Here is a 15245-nt window from a genome sequence, read left to right as displayed (position 1 = left end):
CGGCGGCGGCGCGGGCGGCTTCGCGGGCCTCGGCAGCTTGGACCGGAGGGCATCATCCTCCTCCTTTCCGCCGCCGCAGCTCGGGCGCGCCGCGCTCCGCCTCCCGAGGCGGAACCATCCGCTTCCCGCATAGCTCAAGCTCCCGCAGGGCGGCGCGTTCCACGCCGGTGCGCGCCTCCGGGCGGACGCGGCCGGCTTTCTGGGCCTCGTGGCTGCCCTCGCCGCCGGCGCATGCGCTCTTGCCGGCCGCGCTCCGCCGACGCAAGCATCCTCCCGGCGCGCCGCTCGGCGACGGCATCCGGATGAGGTCACGGGGCTGCTCGCATAGCGAGCAGCTCGTTCTTCTTGCCGAGGAGGTCGCCTAGCGGCGGCGGCCGGCCCGCCGCATGCCCTCGTGCTCCTTCGTCACGCGCGTGAGGTCGGCGAGACGCTCCTCGATGGCGGCGTTGATGTTCGCCGGCCGCGAGGTCCTCCGCGGCGACGGGCTCCTCCGCGGCGTCCGCCCCTCCTCCACGGCCGCGTACCAGCCCGTCCGGGGTCTCGTGCCGCCCTCCGCGGCCGCCGCTTCCCCCATCTCCGCGTCACCGGCCTTCTTGCCGCCGCCCGGCAGCCGACGCGGAGCGCCTCGTCGTCGGCGACCCACCGCGAGTCCGCGCGCTCCTCCTCGTCCGTCCGCGGGAACCCGGCCCGGCGGCGAGGGAGAGCTTGGCCCATGTGGACTGAAGGGTGCGCGGCATGGCGCCGGAGAAGGTGGAGGGAAGAGAACGGTGATGCGGTCCGGGTGAGACCGCCGCCGTCTTTATAGCCGGCGGTCCGGCGGGAAACTTGGGCGCGAGCGCGCGCCAATGGCGCTGCGCGCGGGAACCTTGGTGCGCGCGGGATCTTTCCCGCGCGTTCCACCTCCCGCCATGGCTGTCCCGTCGAGGCCTGCCATGGCGCAGCGCCGCGCAGCGAAGACGAACCACGTGGCGTCTCTTTGGGTCGCCGCGTTGGGCGCCGCGTGCGACCCAAACGGACACGCGGACGCGGGGCGCTGTCCGCGTGTCCGGGCGGGCACGCAAACGGCCCAAAACGGACGGCCCAGCGCGTCCGTTTGGGTCGCCCGGTTGGAGATGCCCTTAGAGCTCTTAGAGATGCCTGCGGTAGAGTATACATTTATTCCCCCCCCCCAGCAAGTTCCTATAACATCTTGGCAAAACACAAGTCCCTGTAGCACAATACATATCTTTCTCCCCCTCTATGTCAACAATCTCATGACAAATCAGCATTGTTGTGCCTACGGTATGAGTATACATTTATTCCCACATCCCCCCCCCCCACCTCTCTGAACAAAGCTGTACTTGTATGTCTCCACAATGAGTATATATTTATTCCAATATCTATCTCAAAATGTGCACTATTATGTCCATAGTAGGAGTATGTTTCTAAATTTCCACCCGTGTCTCCCTATCCACCCCGTGCCTTAGGCAGAAGATGTCCCGTCTTCCTACTCCATTCCTATTGGTAATGTGAAAGAGCAGCTAGCGTAAGTTCATAGATCCAGAAAGAAGTGTCATCTGCGAGATGGAGTATAGTGCTACCGTTAGATCTAGTTTGGACTATAATTATGAGTGCTTTACATATGGAGGTGGAACAATAAATTTTTAAACAGAAAGAGTACATGAATGAGCAACCTATAATGTGCAAGTTCGGAGATTCATGCTTAATTGAGGCGCAATATATAGTATCGAATCACAATTCACAATGCATACTTTTATGCTTAACTGAATGCATATATTACAGTTTGAAAACTGTGAATCTATTTTTACCAATGTATTGAATTGGACAAAACTTGAACAAAGCTAAGAAAGCATTTTTTTACTTGGATGAACAATAACAGAGTTATTGAAAGAGAGGTTGGACAAATAATTTTCAGAAGGAATAAAGAACAACTTCTACAGAGAAGTAATAACCCTTTTCACCGAGAAATTGTTGGGCCATGTCATTCCACATGGAGCTATGTGGCAGCCCAACATCAGCCAAGAAAGTCTAACACATATCAATTGTTGATCGACGTTCGAATCAAACAGCTGAGCTGCCTCCTTGAGAGGTAAAAGGAGAAAACTGCAGCCACCCTTAGTGGCTGAGTGAGAGAGAGAAAGAGTGGAAGAAGAAGGAGATGTCATTTATGTCTAGATTTCTAAGATCTGATCGTCTGTCTTCAAGCTGGTGTTTTGTGTCTCAACCGTTCTTGGATCGGCTCCAAAGACACTGAGATTGTTCCTTACTTTGAGCACTTCAATCTGGTTAGCTGGTTTGAGATTTGGGTTATTGGAGAATCAGATTTGAGAGGGGTTGAGTCAGTTTGAACCGTTGCAGTTTCAACACAGAGCAGTTTTGGGAGACAAACTGTTTGGGCAGTCAAACGGTGTCCGATTGAGCTGATTTTTGACCAGCATGTTAGCAAATCATATGTCTTCTTGTATACCAAATTTGGTGATGATTGGATTTATGTTTTAAGAGCAGTTTTCTGATTATCGAAGAAAACAAAAACTGTGTTATCTCTGCTTTATTATATCTTGCCTCTTGTTTGATAAGACTATTAGTAACATAAGGAGCACACTTCAGACTTTCGGAGCACCTTATTATCAAAAATAAAAGGTAACTACCCAGTTAGTCGTAGGCCTACAGATATAGCTACAAATATAAAAATAAATGTAGGGGTTTGCTAGTTCTTAGCTAGCCGGCAACTAAGTTCGTGCTAAATCAGATCATACACCGTTTAATTGTATCGTGATTCGTGTATATGGGTTGCAAGTTAGGTTGCAACTGAGTTTTTCCAGTTACAAGTTGCAACCGAGATTTTTTCAGTTGCAAGTAAGGATGCAACTCATAAAAATTCTCCAGACCGTTAGATTGGTTTCTTGATTCGTGCAGATCATTAGTTGCAATATAAGTTATAATTGAGATTTGATGACATTATAATATAGATAGGTAGACAGTGGTACAGAACTACAGATGGAGTCTCTAGCTGAGCACATCTCCACAGATTAAGAATTCTGAGATGCTCGGCGTATAACGTGGCCCATGAACTCGGTACGATCGTGCACATGCGGTGCGAAGCCGCGAATAGTAGGCGCCCCCGCGTGGTTGGCATGTGCGCCAGCACCCTATGATTGTCACTGCCAATTCTGCTGCCATTGCCAGCCATCGCGCTTGCTCGTTCGCCTACCTAACCGGATCGAATCCCAAACTTTCTCGACTCATTCTTCCTCACCCCATCTCTCCTCATCGCCGGCTCTGCTCGCCGCCGGCCAGCCTCCCAGCATGGGTTCCGACTTCAAGGCTATCCCACTCATTGGTACGCACGCTGTCCGTTAATCTGTTCTACTGATTTTCTGATAGACGATGCGACTGTTCAGCAACCTTAAAAGGTGCCCACTCTTTTATGCCATTTTCTGTATGTGCAACGATCAGATATTAGCCCGCTTGTGGAGAAGATCGATGACCCAAGCATGGTCAGCGACGGGGACTTGCTGGAAGTCGTCGGAATGCTGGACGGCGCCTGCAAGGAGGCCGGGTTCTTTTACGTGGTAAATCATCACTTAGCAAAGCTAACTTCGCCTAATTTAATTTGTGACGGGCGGCGTGGTTGTTCACCCGAAAATGGAACTTAAATAGCATGAGTAGTGTGCGATGAAACGTTGTGTCGGCATGGATATGGTGTCTTTTCTTTTCAAGTAAACGATAGGATCTCTTAGCAGTCTTTTGTTCACAAACCATCAGCCTCTGCATGGACATATCTCAGAGCAACTCTAGCAGATTATCCCAAATATCTCAAATCTAGTTATCTCCTATAGGGCGCTGGATATGTGTTATCCGGTATGCTTTGTGGAGCAATAGAGCAGATACGAGAAAGTTATAATGGATATTTGAGAAAAAAGTTGAGTACGCTGGAGTTTCCGTGGGAGAACATTAGTTCATTATAAACATAATTGACATAATTAGCACTAATTAACTAAGATCTATTCCTAGATCGACATAACCTAGATCTAAACTAACCCTAAGAGGATGTGCTGGCGTCAGTCGTAGCATCATCGGTGAACAAAAGTCGGCCGCACTATAAGTCAGGGCGCTTATCTACGCGTCAAGAGGTGGCAGCAACTAGCTGTGGGATTGAAATGCGGTAGCGCGGAACTAGAGTCATAGCCGCGGCGTTGAAGGTGCTACACTATGCGCCAAGACGCGGATGCGTCGGCTCCTCACTCGTCCTCGTCGGAGAACGAGTCTTCCATGTATGCCTACAACACGGCCTCGATGCGCCACGCCGCATGATTCACCTCATTCTACTTGGAGGTAAAGAGGTACACCTCGAGATGGTCGGTGTCGTATGCCTCGACCTGTCGGCGGTGTTGCCCCTCGCGCACGGCAATGCACACCGAGCGGGGGAGCACACACTGCAACACTTTCTCCTCGGGCTTCGACACGTGCACGGGCACGGCCTCCTCATCAGACGACGGGAGTTGCACCATGTATATGTGGCCCTGGTGGTACCGGTCCACGACGCGCCACCACGAGGCAGGAGCTCTCCATGGTTGCTCCATTTGCACGATGAAGTTGTACGCGTCACGGCGCATCCGCGTGGCCTGAGATGGTCTTTCTACGCGCGGTCCTTGACAACGGAGGGGGGGGCGTGGCGCCCGTTGATCTAGAGGCCCCGCGGCCTCGCCGTGCGGCCGCGGCTCCCCCACCTCCAACAAGCGATGAATTTACCAGATTCGCTGGGTGATGGGCCAGAATCACTGGACGGAGGCGGGGGAGGGCAGCAGATTTCAGTGATAGAGGCAAGATGAGGGGGGGAATGGGGATTTTGACGGCCAAACCTATTCATGGCTCATGGCCGGAGCGAGATTCGCTCCCGCCTAAAACGATCGGCGGTTGGGCCAGCCCATTTAGCGACAACAATAAGTGGATTTTCAGGTTTTTTCTTGGGTCTGCCGGTTTCAAGAAGTTTCTAGAAACTTTCAGCCATGTTTTCCTAATTCACTGGGTTTCTTCGGTTTTTTCTGGTTTAACTAGTTTTTTTTATTTTCTGGTTATTGCTCTCTTCTGTTTTTTTACATTTTACGAAATTTAAAAATGTAAAAAATGTTTGAACATAAAAAATGTTCAAATTTAGAATATTCAAGTTCAAACTGTTAAATTTTAAAAAGTTCTAACATAAAGTGCTTGAATTTAAAAATGTTCAAACTTTAAATATTCAAATTTTAAAATGTTCGAACTGAAAAAATGTTGAAAAAAATGTTCATTTAATTTTTTTTTTTAAAATTAAAATGTTTAATTTCCAAAAATATTAGATATTTTTAAAACTTCAGATTGTGAAAAAAAATCAAAAGAAAACGAAAACAAAAAACGTACGTTTAAGTGGGCTGCGTGGTGCGGCCTATGGACACAAGGCTTCAGCGGGAGAGACCTTCGCTCCCGCTTAAAGCGGGGATTAGGCGCTCCCGATTGTGACCCGATTCTATATAGCGTGTGGATGGGCCATGATTTGAGTACCCTGGATAACTTTATCCAAGCTGCTATTTATCTGGATCTGCCCGGGAAGCAAATTTGGGCCAAAACTGGATGACTCGGTTATCCAATTTTGGGCACTTATCCGGATCTGTATTTGATGAGCAAAAACAGGTTCTGAATGTTGTACAATTCATCGATTGGATGCTAATTGGCATGTGAATTGCTAACAGAAAGGCCACGGAATTGCGGAATCAATGATGATGGAAGTCAGGGATGTCACGCGCAAGTTCTTTGAGCTTCCTCTCGAGGAAAAACGGAAGATCCGACTGACACCTGGGACTGGATATAGGTGTGATCGCCTACCCATTTTCAAATTGTACTTGTTACCTTTATATTGTTTCCTGTACGCGGATGTAGAAATGAGCTCAATTTTTTACGGCTTATGGACAGAGGGTACCAGAGAGTGGGCGAAAACATTACCAAGGGTAAGCTTGACATGCAGGAAGCAATTGATGTAAGTTCAGTTACCGCCATCTTTGAATCTTCTTGTCATGCTTGTTAAAGTTGTTTGTCTTATGAGTTAAGCCATCACAATAAACACGACAGTGCTACGCGCATATCAAACCAGGAAAGTATGGAGATCTTGGTAAACATTTGGAAGGACCTAATTTGTGGTATGTTTCTAACATCTCATCTCTATATTCTTTTTTTCTTAAGGTGAGCATTTCCGCATTTATCAGGGTTCAGTTCTTGCTTGTTTCGTTCACCAGAATATTGACTGGTAATTTGGTTTTCAAAATAATTGGTATCAAGTACTATCTGTAATCCAAAATGCAGGTCATCTACCAGTCAAGATTTTCCAAGTTTGATCATGTATGAAGGAAAATTAGTAGATTTATCATGAAATATACCACTTTTGTCAGAGATAATTATTTTTATGTGACAGTATGTTTGCAAATAAATTTGTGATCAAAGTGTAATTTTGGAGATTATGTCATTGTCATGTCTTGAAAAAGATATATTTTGGATGGGATGAAGTATATGTATATGCTTAATTAACTAAAACAAGCCTATATATAACACCATCACACACCTATCATATTCTAACTATGACAATGCTAAAAAACTTCAGGATGTTTTGTTTAGTGCTTGTACTCAAAGATTCATTTTAATGTACCTTCCATGCAGGCCCGATCACCCGTCAAATTTTAATGTACTCCTGGAAAATTATGCAAGCCTTCTACGAGGTTTCCTACTATGCTCTGTTTTGATTACTCTTTTATGCTCATGGTCATTACTAGTGGTATTTATCATGTCATCTTCCATTATAGATCTTTCAAGGAAGATCATGCGAGGTATAGCCTTGGCACTGGGTGCCCCGTCGGATGCTTTCGAAGGAGGAACGGCAGGAGACCCCTTCTGGTATCTCAGGTTGATTGGTTATCCAGTCTCAGCAGATATTCCAAAAGAGCAACGCACTGATACTGGATGGTAAGCCAAAGAAAAAAAAGAACATTCACCATTATTTTTTGTGCCATGGCCTGCAAGAATGATGCTCACTTTGATTGGACGCATCTCCTTCTGTTTTTTCCTCTGTGATCCATCCATATTCTATGACAATTCAGTGGAGCTCACACAGATTATGGTCAGTGCACTAGCTACCCAGTATATATATTTTGCTTGCTTCATGGAACACATAAAGTTTCTTGATTTTGTTATCTAAAGATCAGTGGTGTCTTGCACTGAATTTTATAACCGAAGTCTTGAAAATCATGTTCCTCATTTTTTAAAAACTGCAGGCCTTCTAACACTGGTTAACCAGGATGATGACATTTGTGCTCTTGAGGTACTCGTTTCTTCAGTAACAATTAATACCGTAACTTACATTGCTTCTTCTGTATTCAAAAGGGATAAGTTTGGAAAATCTTTGGTACCAATGTTTCAGGTCAGAAACCTGTCTGGCGAGTGGATACAGGCCAAGCCAATCCCTGGAACCTTTGTCTGCAACATTGGTGACATGCTCGAGGTTTCTTTCTATCTTCCAAACTTAAAAATGCTTAGTCCTACTCGAAGTTTGTGGAAGAAAATGCTGGTTTATTGACTATCTTAGCTATTTGTTTTAGGTTTGGTCGAATGGAATATACCAGCCCACGTTCCATAGAGTTTTCAACAACTCCCTTCGTTACCGCGTATCCGTTGCCTTCTTTTACGAGGTATACATATGCGTCCACAAAGAAGAGGACCATTTTTTTTCCCAAGGCAGAATAGGAACATGTCAGTCAAGTTGCTAATACTCCTTTGATCCCTTTTAATTGATTCTGATTTAGTACAATTTTATGCTAAATCCGAGTTAATTAAAAAGGATTGGAGGGAGTACATAACCCCCCCCCCCCTCCCCTTTCATCAGGACTAATGGTGTTTGTATACAGTCGAACTTCAATGCTGTCGTGGAACCTGCGGAGTTGTGCCGGGAGAAAACAGGCGGCGTTGCCAAGTATGAGAAGGTGGTCTACGGGGAGCATCTGGTCAAGAAAGTTCTCAACAACTTCGTCCTGTAATGTCCGGCGCACGTGCATGCGCCGGTGTTCTGGTGCTGCCCTTTTTTTAAATCTTGCCGGTTACATTTCGTTGATTATGTTGTATATCTTGTAGATGCAGCGAAATATATCTGTTATATCTTGTTAAGAGCAACCTGGCAGATACACAAAACGCGTACAACAAAACCCGTTTTGAGCATACCCTTGCGTTTCTAGAGGTCGGTTCCATTTCAGATATTCAAAGTATTATTTCATACCAATATAAATCAATCTGATTATGTTTAAATATAGCGCAATACAACAATAGTTCAATTCAATAAAATAGGGTCTGAACCAATCAAATGGTCCGAATAAAACACGAATAAACATGAATAGAGAAGAACAAATAGTATGAGATTAGCTCCCAAATAGTTGACGTTGATGCTCAGGGAGATCTTGGCGAAATTGATCATAAGAAGCCCGGTATTCGATCTGCCAGAAAACCTCAAGGAAAGCTTGGATCTAGACCGAGTTCTTTCATGGTTAAACACGAGTGCGGATATTGTCATACTCAAAGTCCAAGTCAAGGCCCCTCTAATACTCGATGATCATATTTTGGAGGATGACACAAACAGTCATGTTGTTGCCAAGGGTTTCTTTGTCCCACAAACAAGCCGGACCTTGGACAATAGCAAAGCAAGCTTGCAAAACACCGAAAGTTCACTCAATGTCTTTCCGCAAGCTTCTTGGCAAGTGGCAAACAAATATTATTTCTTGATATCTGCATAAGATTATGATACACTTTTATTCTGAAAATTGAGTTAATAAATTATACTGTACAGAACACAAAACAATTACCATTGTTGATATCAGATGTTGAAATAAAGGAAGGTGGTGACATCAAGGTTAGCCAAAGTGCCATACACATTCTACATCTATGCTCGCTGACAGCAACGCTTGGATTGACTTCCTGTAGAGATGATTAGTAATCCTCACCCACCACATTTTTTTATACTTAAACACCTACTATACATCTAAAATGCAGACTAAGTGGAGGCCACGTTCTATTAGGTCAAGGGTAGACAGAACTGTACAGATCTATTGCATAAAATAAGTTTTTGATCTTAATAAACAAGTCAAGGTATCAGAGTATGCTAGTGGTACCCCAATATTTCTTAAGATGAGAATTTTACATTATCAACTTGGCAAATCACATTCTTTTACTAACTAGTTAAGTTTAACTTGGTCAATTATTGAGAGCAGCATCGTCCATATTTAGTCCACAAAATCATGTAGTACACTGCACGACGCCTCCAGCTGGTAGCAATATGATACCTGGCGTTGAGAGAATTTCCTTATTCACTCAAGGCATTTAGGTTGAGATTCCTTTATCAGTTGACCTCCAAAACACTAAGGCAGACACAGCAACCAGGTACCCAGGTCCACTTATTCTTGAGCTCTCAGGCAAAGCTCACAGTTCAACCATGGCGGAGGCTGTTGTCGGCCTGCTGATTGGCAAGCTTGGTGCGGCGTTGGCAGCCGAGGCAGCAGCCTTTGGTGTGTCAGTGGTCTTCAAGGAAGCATCTGCTCTCAGGGGTCTCTTCGGCGAGATCCGTGAAGCCAAGGAGGAACTGGAGAGCATGCAAGCCTATCTGCAAGGGGCGGAGCGGTTCAAGGATACTGATGAGACCACCGGTGTATTTATCAAGAGGATCAGGGGATTAGCTTTTGAAATGGAGGATGTTATCGACGAGTTCACATACAAGCTGGAAGACAGGCATGGAGGGTTTGCTGCAAAGATGAAAAAGAGGATTAAGCATGTGGACATCTGGTGTCGTTTGGCACTCAAGCTGCAAGGCATCAGAGGCAGGCTTCGACACGCTAAGCAGATGAAGAAGGATTACATGTTAACAGAAATGGAAAGGTACAACGGAGCCAGTCTTACTCATGCAAAACCAGCCACTCAAGCTTTCGGTTTCACAAGGGAAGATGACCTCGTGGGGGTCGAGGAGAACAGGGAGAAGATGATACAGTGGCTCACAGGTGATCTGGAGGAACAGAGAAGCAGAATCTCCACCGTTTGGGGGATGCCGGGTGTTGGTAAAACCACTCTAGTTTCTCATGTGTACAATGCAGTCAAAGTGGAATTTGATGCCACAGCATGGATAACAGTGTCAAAGAGTTTTAGTTTTGAAAATTTGCTGAAGAAGATTGCTCGAGAGTTTGGCATCCCGGTTGATATTGCCAACGTAGAGATGAGAAGCCTAGGCAAGGCCATACACAATTACCTCCGAGGTAAAAGCTACATCTTGATCCTGGATGATGTTTGGACTGCTGATGTGTGGACGGAGATAAGGAATCTCTTTCCAACTGATAGTATTGGCCGATATGTTATCACGTCAAGGAACCATGAAGTATCACTGTTGGCAACTGGAAATGGTGCAATTCACTTGGAACCACTACAGGCGCATCACTCTTGGTTGTTATTCTGCAGAGAAGCTTTTTGGAATGACACTGTGAAAGAGTGCCCAATAGAGTTACGGAATTTGGCTGAGAGGTTTATAAAGAAATGTAATGGTTTGCCTATTGCTATTGCGTGCATAGGCCGCCTACTGTCTCGGAAACATCCAATTCCTACTGAATGGGGAAATGTGTACATGGAGTTAGAATTGCACTCGGTGAAAAATGTGATGCCTGATGTTGACATGGTTCTGAAAGTCAGTTTGGAGGACCTCCCATATGATTTGAAGAATTGCTTCTTGCATTGTGCATTATTCCCAGAAGATTACTCAATAAAGAGGAGGAGAATAATGAGGCACTGGATTGCTGCTGGATTGGTCAAAGAAAAGGAGAACAAAACATTAGAGGAAGTGGCAGAGGGATACCTGAATGAGCTTGTAAACCGAAGCTTACTGCAGGTGGTGGAGAGGAATTACATGGGACGGTTGAAATGTTGTCGAGTGCATGATGTCATACGTCTTCTTGCCCTCAATAAAGCTGGGGAAGAATGCTTTGGCAGAGTATACGATGGCTCCAGAACATTCTCCGGAGAGCACCCACGTCGCATATCAATCCATAGTGAAAACCTTGACCAATTGAGTCGATCGGGTTTAACACATCTTCGCGCAATTCATGTTTTTAATAGGTATATCAATACTGATTGGTTGAGGCCCATCCTGATATCTTCAAATCTTCTGTCAACATTGGATCTACAATGCACTCGTATAGAGATGCTCCCTGTTGAGGTATTTAACTTGTTTAATCTGCGGTATTTGGGCCTCAGAAATACTGATATCAAAAGTCTGCCTGAAGAAATAAGAAGACTGCAGAACTTAGAAGTCTTGGATGCTTACAACACCAAGTTGTCGTACTTACCAAACAACATGGTGAAACTTCAGAAGCTGAGATACCTGTTTGCATGTACTGATGGTGGAGGATCCGAAATTAAACCTTTTGGTGGAGTCAAGATGCCAAGTGGCATACATCGCTTGACGTCACTGCATGCTCTGCAATGTGTGAAAGCTAACACTGAGATTCTGCGTGAAGTTGGAGCTTTAACAGAGCTAAGAACATTTGGTGTATCTGATGTGAAAAGTGAGCACTCTGCTGACTTGAGCAATGCTATCACCAAAATGAAACATCTTATTCATCTAGAAATTACATCTATAGGTGAGGAGGAAGTGCTGCATCTTGAGGGACTTTGTTTACCTCCAACCCTTTCTAAACTTGGTTTAGAAGGGCAGCTAGAAAAAGCATCAATGCCTCAGGTTGTGTCATCTCTGTCCCGGCTTTATTACCTCACTTGGTTGCAGTTATCATTCTCCAAAATGGATGAGGGATCCTTTTCCAGGTTGTTGGGGTTACGTGGTTTATGCTTCCTTCAGCTTCTCAATACTTTCGAAGGGGAAAACATGCATTTCTCTTCAGGATCATTTCCAAAACTCCGGTTTCTATCTGTTTGGACCGCACCAGAGCTAAATCAAGTTGAAATAGAAGAAGGTGCATTGGAAAGCCTCGTTGAGCTAGTGTTTGTAGACTGTCCTGAACTAATGTTTCTTCCTCACGGTATTGAGCACCTCAGAGCCCTTGAAAAACTACATCTTATAGAAACTTCAGAAGAGCTCATAGAGAAGCTTCTACAAGAGCCTGAACCAAATGAGTTCAATGAGGATCTTATGAAGATTAGACACATAAAGGAAATCATTGTTCAACTTTCCAGGGAAGGCATACGGGAAAGGATTAGGTCATCACAAGACATCTCTGCTCCAAGGTAAGGGTTTGATGTTTCCTATGTAGGTACAAGTAAAGCAAGTATATATAATTTGCATGTGATTTTACGATGTTGTAAACTAAATATAGCACAAATCCTTTTATATCTTTTTATGTCTATCTTCATCTGGATGTGTACAGACTATAGAGCACAGAACTTATATGACCATAGGAAACTGTGGTGCAGCTTTCCAGTTTTCTCATATGAAATTGAAAAGCTATGTTTAAAATAAGACAATAAGTAAATAAAGCTAAGTATTGTTTTTTGTTTTGTTTTGAGTCTTCACAGGCTCTGATTAGCAGCTGTAGTGATGATGTTTTCCATTTGTGTCATCAAGCAAGCTAAGTATTTTTTTTTTTATCATTCTCAGGTCATGGCGATCAGAAGCTGTACCAAAATCTGCAATACAATAATGTAACAGAGCACTGCGAACCTTTTTGTGCGGCTGCATGAGCAAAATGGCGTTCAACAGTAGCAACGCAAAATGGACCTTTCAGAATGGCAGCAGCTGGTGCGAGCAATGTTTCAAGCAAAAGCTGAACTAGAAGATTGGACCAGCGACAATGGCACCAGAAGCTCGAGAAAGACAGTCCATCATCCTTTGAAAAGGACGTACCCGAGCTCCCGCACTGTGCGGGGTCTGGGGAAGGTGTTAGTGGCAAGCCTTACCCTCACGAAGTGCAATGTGAGGAGACCGCGACTCAAACCTGGGAACTCTCGGTCACAGGCGGTGAGGCTCTACCGCTGCACCAGGCCTGCCCTTCTCCATCATCCTTTGACAGTGGCTGAATTTACACCAATCTGAAGACTTAGGTTATGCCTTTATCTGTATGGTTAAAGACACTAGGTCGATACTGTTTGTTATCTTCGCTTCATCTTGTTATTTGATACTCACTCATGATTTCACGAAATGCAGTGCTATTTTCTCATTTCTGTTAACCGTAACTTCTGTCGGGATGTATATTGGTTTTTCACTTTTCACTCCACGATACCAGCAGGACATCACAACATTTTTTTTTGTTTTGTTTAATTTCTGCTTGGTAATAAAGCCATGACCTATCATTGAGTCAAAACAGTTTGGGTTCCAAGAGAGCGACCTCTGAAGATCATATGCCAACTGCTGTACAGGAGATAATTATATGTGCTAGAGAAAGAAGTAAATCATCGTGGTGCAATTACTAATTAGGTTGTGATTGATTTGTGTCTGAATTTGCTTGGTACATAAAAAGCATCAGAAGGTGATTGAATCAGTATTCACCCTGCAGCCATTTGCTATATCCTAGGTGTATTCTTCCCTAAACCTTCTTAAGATGAACATCTAACTATCTAAGCACACATTACTGCACGCACCTGGGAGGGCTCCTCTCACTCACATGAGGTTCAATCCATGGGCGGAGCTAGCAGGGTGCATGGGTGGGGCACGCCCCACCCTAAGAAATGAGACTGTTAGCCATAGTAATTATTATTAGGGACATTCACTAATAAATAAGGAAGTGCACACTCACGAGAAGGCAATATTTACAAGGAAGTTTATCCGTTTCCGTTTTCCATTGAGTGTGTGGCCGGTGGTAGACTGTTATTAGTTCTAGGTGCTAGCTCCATGCCTATTTTTTCTTCTTTAATTGTGCAACCTTTTCATCCAAAAATTAAGTTTATGCTACTTGTGCGACTCTATGAAACCTTTTTAGTTTTGTTGTTTAGTACTATATTTTATACATGTACATTTTCATGTTGTATTTCTGGTAATGAAATTTTTTATCTAGATGCCCCACCCTAGCATAAAATCCTGGATTCGCCAGTGGTTCAATCCATCCGTGCTATACCAGTGGCGGAGCCACACTATAGATGTGTAGTATTCTGCGCACATGGAGGTAAGCATGTACAGGATTAAGTAAGCTAGTTCTACACACGCTGATGGCTTCAAAGCTGGGGTAAACACAGAAGTGGCTTCTACCTTCCGGCGGCGGAGATGAGGAGCCAGCAGATGAGTTCCGGCGGCGGAGGCATGGAGGTCGGCCACGTGGGAAGAGAGCCACCGTACTGGTCTGGGCCTTGTAGACGAGCAGGGCCGGCCAGAGGGGATAGGAGTCAGCGAGGAGAGGCTGGGCGGCGTCTAGACTCTAGAGCCTCTAGAGGGGCTGAACGGGACTGCCCCAAATATGTCAAAGCTTTTGGGTTGAAAGCGAAGTACACATATGTTTAAAAACCACGGAACTTAAGACTGGGCTCGTCAGCAGGCCTAAACAGCGCGGAAAGTGTCTTTGCACATGAGCACCACTTATACTATTTTCTAAGAATCATATTTTTTAAATAAAAAATTTGATATTAAATACCCACGTACATATAAATATTTAGAAGATACGATATAAATATTGGAGAAAAATATGTTGTATTTTGAGCTATATAAAAAAGACAAATTTCTAACAAATATCTACCACTATACTCAGTCACAAATTTGTTTTTTCTGTAGCTCAAAATACAATACAATTTCTAACAAACTTTGCAGAAGTATTCAGGACATATGTATGTATTCACGGAATAAATGTGAATTTTTTTAAAACGCAGATATAGAATTTTTAGATATTTTAAAAACCAGAAGTACTGGTGCTTATGTGCACCAAATCCGTTTCCCAGATCAGCGCACATCGCTGATACAGTGACAATTTTTTTATTACGCTGTAATAATACTAGTGAAATCCAAATGAAGAGATGGGCGCCGCGGTCTAGGTTGGTCCACCCGTAGCGCCATTATTGGTTATGTACATCTTAGAGCATCTCCAACAGGCGCGCTATAAATTGGCGCGGTATATGACGCTGCCGCCGCGCTGTAAACCGTTGCCGCGCGCCGGAGCGATTTTTTCCCCGCCGGGTGCGCCATTTTGCAGCGCGCGTTGGCGCGGTAAAATAGCACCTCCATCGGACGTGCCATTTTGCAGCGCGCGGGCGCGGCGCAAACAACAAAC

General features: G+C 44.8%; 2 protein-coding genes across 2 annotated transcripts; both read left to right on the top strand.

The window, feature by feature from the left end:
• Positions 1-3306: 3306 nt before the first annotated feature.
• Positions 3307-8079, top strand: LOC124684279 (2-oxoglutarate-dependent dioxygenase 33-like). Its single transcript, XM_047218625.1, has 12 exons — positions 3307-3340; positions 3457-3572; positions 5727-5845; positions 5947-6010; positions 6103-6170; positions 6685-6743; positions 6828-6987; positions 7122-7141; positions 7296-7342; positions 7442-7522; positions 7620-7709; positions 7926-8079. Exons 1-12 carry the CDS (start codon positions 3307-3309, stop codon positions 8052-8054), a joined length of 987 nt encoding a protein of 328 aa, XP_047074581.1. The 3' UTR covers positions 8055-8079.
• A 1417-nt stretch (positions 8080-9496) lies between these two features.
• On the top strand, positions 9497-12286 carry LOC124662227 (disease resistance protein RPM1-like). Its single transcript, XM_047200090.1, has one exon. The coding sequence runs from the start codon at positions 9497-9499 to the stop codon at positions 12284-12286; it is 2790 nt and encodes a 929-aa protein (XP_047056046.1).
• Positions 12287-15245: the final 2959 nt, after the last annotated feature.

Source organism: Lolium rigidum, chromosome 1 (genome assembly GCF_022539505.1).
Source record: "Lolium rigidum isolate FL_2022 chromosome 1, APGP_CSIRO_Lrig_0.1, whole genome shotgun sequence".
NCBI lineage: Eukaryota > Viridiplantae > Streptophyta > Magnoliopsida > Poales > Poaceae > Lolium > Lolium rigidum.
This window is presented reverse-complemented; position numbering and strand designations above follow the sequence as displayed.

What these genes read in the sequence shown, in the direction of transcription:
- LOC124684279 (XM_047218625.1), top strand. Translation starts at nt 3,307, where the DNA reads ATGGGTTCCGACTTCAAGGCTATCCCACTCATTG. An exon ending in TTGGAAGGACCTAATTTGTG is followed by an intron (nt 6,171 to 6,684) that starts GTATGTTTCTAA and finishes CCTTCCATGCAG; the next exon opens with GCCCGATCACCCGTCAAATT. An exon ending in CCGTTGCCTTCTTTTACGAG is followed by an intron (nt 7,710 to 7,925) that starts GTATACATATGC and finishes GTTTGTATACAG; the next exon opens with TCGAACTTCAATGCTGTCGT.
- LOC124662227 (XM_047200090.1), top strand. Translation starts at nt 9,497, where the DNA reads ATGGCGGAGGCTGTTGTCGGCCTGCTGATTGGCAAGCTTGGTGCGGCG.